Genomic DNA, 4,794 nt, shown 5'->3' on the forward strand with positions numbered 1-4,794 from the left:
CGGTTAAGATGAGTTTCTCGCGCGAAACTTCTCCCGCACCTAACACACGAATATTTAGTATCGCCATGCTGTTCGCAGATGTGTCTTTCCAACGTATATTTTATCTCAAATTTCCGATCACAAATGCGGCATTTAAAATCGTCATGCTGCTTTCATACGTGTTTTGACAGCTTGTTTTCACTCTTATATCGCTTACCACAAGTGTTACACAGAAACATTTATACCAATTGAGGGTATATATATATATATATTTTACCTTAAATTGTTATATAAAGACTATCAGTTTGTCTCACTCTCTCACCAGTCAGTATGCCAAGATTATTACAGGAAGAACGCAATAGGCTCGTTGCGTTACATGAGGCTGGTCGGGGTGTTCAAAGCCAACCGTGAGGTCATGGCTAGCCGCTTATGGTCAAAATGGGCGATTGACAGACAAACAAAGACCTGGAACTTCACGCGTTACCACTGCAGAAGAAGACGACGTTATTGCTGCTCTTGTTGTGAATAATCCTACCACCACTGTTCGATCTGTAAAATCCATCATGGAATTGGAAGCGTCGGAAACAACGATTAGAAACCGATTACGTGACGTTGGGCTACACAGTCGTATCGCCGCGGAGAAGCCATATCTCAAACCAGAGCACGAACAAGAACGCCTAGCATTTGCGCGCGCTCACCTTCACTGGAGGAACGAATGGAATGAAGTTGTCATCAGCGACGAATCAACATTTTGTACATCTACGGACCATCACGTAAGAGTGTGGAGAGAGAAAGGGACCCGATATGATGCGGCTAAAATTCATTCAATCCAGAATAGCGGACGGTTTTCTGTGCCAGTGTGGGGTTATATTTCAAAACATGGAATTGGCACCTTAGCGCGAATAGAAGGGCACCTTAATTCCGATAAATATATTGATGTATTGGAACATACGTTTTTCCCTCATGTCGTAGACAATCATTTTCCGGACGGTAAATTTATATTTCAACAAGATAATTCGAGTATACACAAGTCACGTGCAACCATGGCGTATTTGAATGAGAATAATCCGATTATGAAAAGGATTGTATCCCAGAACAATATAATTCCCAATGATAAGGACGAACTATTCACCATCATCCAGGCCGCATGGGAAGAGGTTGGTGAGCGACCCGATTATATAAGCAAACTGTTTTCATCAATGCCGCAGAGAATGCAACAGGTTGTAAACGCCAACGGGAAAATGATCAAATATTAATCGCATTAGGAAATTAAAAATGAAAACGTATAAATGCATTTATCTTAATCATGTTCATAATTAAGAATAAATGTTGGATAGTAATTAGCAAAGTGTCTTTATTCTTTATTTAACTTGTTATGTTGGTTGGGTTGTTCTCAATAAAATATATACACACTCTGCATTAATTGCGTCCTTACTTAACCTTCAAGGATTTAATACTTCGTGCAGCTCAGCAGATTCCATTGATTGTCAAAAAGACCATAATTTGCCATCAGATACACTGCTAAGACTAGTAGAACTTTAGTATAATACTAATTTCGCATTGTCAATAAAGGGTTTCTTGAGAAAGGTTCGTCATCTTGATTATGGCGAATCCCAATTAGTTGAAGACAATGAACACAACCACTTTCTCAAATGTAGGCACCACTTTGTGACCCATGCTATACTTTGAATGTGGGTATTATCCTTTACAGTGAACCTTTATTTCCTATACCAAGCGGTTTTCAATGGGTGACATATTGAGGGAATTGGTTGGCCATTGAATTTCTAGATGGTTCTCTCCGAAATGCACCGTTTTCAACCAAACGTTCGTGTAGACTTATGTTGAATCTGACATCAAGAATCGCCCACTAATCTAGATAGAAATCTTTCTCCACCTCCTGGCATTTGCGAACCATAGTGGAACAGAATGTCGCACCCGTGTCCATATCTTCACCGGAGGAAGATTTGAAGTTTCATTCCACAATTGTTGATTATATCTTTGTGCAACATTAAAGGGTATCTCTATCCATAAGAATATGGCTCAAGGCATTGATTCCGTGGGGGACGTGTATTCAGAAAAATGCAATTAACATCACTCTCCCTTTACTGGAATGTCATGCGGTAATTCGGACGAGCTATTCTCAACTGTTCACCTTCTCTTTAAAATCATCCCAATCATTCAAAACCCCCTATTTAGCAGTTGGAAATGGAAAGTGGAGAGTGTAAAAAAAAAACGCTTAGTAAAAAATTTATTGAAACAACAATATAAGATACGTTTTTTATACCCATTGTATCAGATCAATAATTTGCGGCTTATGATTGAAACAAGACGTCGCGAGAGAGAAAGTTTTTAATTGCGGCGACTGTACAAGGGTAAAAATTTTTGCGGGCAAATTGGTCCGAAGCCATGTCATTGGACCACACTATCTCTACTTTTAAGGAGATTTTGAAAAATTCCCCAGCATTTCTTTATTTGCTCATCCAAGCTTCTTTGGTTGTCAGAACTTTAACCGTATTTACCATCTCGAATAGTGACAGATTATGTTAAAGGCTTATAGAAGATACTATAGTGAAAGGCAGGACGATGTCAACGCGTTTGTGGTGCTGGCCTACCCGCGTGAACCGCGCTTTTTCCTCCGCGAGCCGTTTGGGGGCGTCCAACCGCGTTTAGGGGGGGGTGGGGGTCGCGAACCACGCGCGCGCGTTTTAATTAATCGCGCTTAAGTATGAATGATAATTACAAATTTGTTTCATTCAAGTATTAGACATGATACCATTCACTACACCTGGAAACTTAATTATTTTTGATCCTTCGGGATCAGGTAAAACAGTTTTATGTAAAAGAATAATAGAAAATAAGGATAAAATGTTTCAACCTAAAGCGCTATGGAACAGTTTACCCGTCATTTTCTACTCTGAAAAATTGGTTGCTGTAATTTTCACCAACAGCCGGGAGTGTGGCGTACTCCTGTAAGCTAAGCTTCTGGGAGGCAAAGTTTGAGGGAATAAGACACATGTCGGCGATCCTACCCTATAGGTGCCGACTGCCCCGTGTCCGCCGGAGGTGACTTGACCCCCACACCCCATCCGTCACCTCCCAAGTAAACCTCATTTCCTTCCCCTGCTTACACACATAATGAAACCTGACTAATCACATCCTTGCCGAGGTCCTCTGACCCGCTTGCATTGAAACCTCCAAAAAAAAAAAAAAAATAACATTTCACCAACATGGAAAGTTATGTAGAATTAGAACCCTTTGAAGAATGGCGCAAACATCCTCTTCTGTTAGATTTAGTTATTTATTATATTGAAAAATGTAGCGGATTTAATCGAGATGGTGCCTTAAGACTTCATTAATAAAAGGCTGTTTCTATTTAGGCCCAAGTTTTGGACTTAAAAAAACCCAGGAACACTATTTAGGACCACCCTCTCTTAATAAAAATCAATATTTTACTTTGAACAATTGAATTTATTCTAAAGACATGTGAAATTATCAAAAGAAAAGAACTAAATTTTGTACAAAAATTACAGACAATTAAAAATATAAACAAACAAATGAATTAATAAAAGTGATAAATAAAAATAACTAAAATCATGGCGTTGCTTTTGCCTCCTCTTCATGTTTAAGAAAAGACATAAGAGATTCAGATCTGATTGGGCAATGGGACATGAGAGCCTGTCATATTTGAAACTGTGATTTCAGGACCAGTTAGGGTTAAATTATCCGCCATTAAATCTTCTTCATCCTAATTGGTGGAAATACAGTGTAATTTTACTAATTTTATTGTTAAGCTGCTAAAAAAAACCAACTTACCCAATTGTTCCTTTCATCTTGTTCTTTAACGGGAGTTGACTGACAACTAAAAGAAAAATAAAATAAAATTAACTTATAGATTTAACAGATTTACAATACAATTAAATAATTTATACAAACTTAGGACTGAAATTTGACAATCTAGATGCGGTATTTGATGCCATGCCTGACTTGGGCGTATAATTTTCTTTCAATAAATCTCCCCATCTTGTTTGAATTTCATTTGATGTTGATTCAGAAGGGTCAGCTTCGGTAGTTGTTGAATTAACTAATTTCATAAAAATCGTTTTCAGTCCTTCTTCTTCCGTTGGGTCACTACTCTTATAATCGTTTATGAATCTTCCCCTAAACATTTTTGCTGCATTTTCTTGACTTCTTGAACTAACGCCCAATTCCTTCGCTATTTCTCGAAAATGAACAATTTTGTGAATCTGATCGAGGGGCACTTGTAAATTTAGGTACCGTTGGTACAAGCACCTTGCTATCATCTTATTTCCTATTTTCTTATGTCCGGCTTCGAAAACCATATTAGCTCCTGTTAAAACTTAAACAACCTTCTCTAAATGGCCTAGCAGCTAAAATAATTTGATAACATACGAAACGCCTATCATTTCAACTCGGTAAAGGGGGGGACCTTTTTTATCGCTTTTATCTATAAAGGTTTCACTAAATTTCGTTATTGATTTTTATGTGATTATAAATCGATGAAAAAACTGTCTGACCATTTCATTATGCCTTTAAAAAAACCCTGATAAAACAGATTTTTTTATCTCACTCTTTACCATTCCGAGTGACGATGACGTCATGGAGAGGTATTACACTGGGCGTGTCTGTGTGTATATTTGTGTATGTATGTCGATTTCGAGAATGATGATTTCTTCGAATGACCGACCCTTCGTGCTATGCTCAATCCCTTGGGTTATAGTCAATTAACTAACACATTTTGTTAGGTCTCAATACTAGTTTTATTTTATCAGCGATCATCGATTTTCAGTATATTTT

The 4,794-nt window shown here is 37.9% G+C and overlaps 1 protein-coding gene across 1 annotated transcript; it reads right to left on the bottom strand.

The window, feature by feature from the left end:
- Positions 1-3,750: 3,750 nt before the first annotated feature.
- LOC149676405 (uncharacterized) lies at positions 3,751-4,459 on the bottom strand. The gene is made up of 2 exons (XM_089838687.1): positions 3,913-4,459; positions 3,751-3,838 (listed from the first exon to the last, which is right to left on the bottom strand). The coding sequence occupies exons 1-2, from the start codon at positions 4,317-4,319 to the stop codon at positions 3,766-3,768; spliced, it is 480 nt and encodes a 159-aa protein (XP_089694813.1). The 5' UTR covers positions 4,320-4,459; the 3' UTR covers positions 3,751-3,765.
- Positions 4,460-4,794: the final 335 nt, after the last annotated feature.

This window comes from Phalangium opilio, unplaced genomic scaffold (assembly GCF_054372755.1).
Source record: "Phalangium opilio isolate 3A_F unplaced genomic scaffold, DU_Popi_V2 ptg000046l_1, whole genome shotgun sequence".
Taxonomy (NCBI): Eukaryota; Metazoa; Arthropoda; class Arachnida; order Opiliones; family Phalangiidae; genus Phalangium; species Phalangium opilio.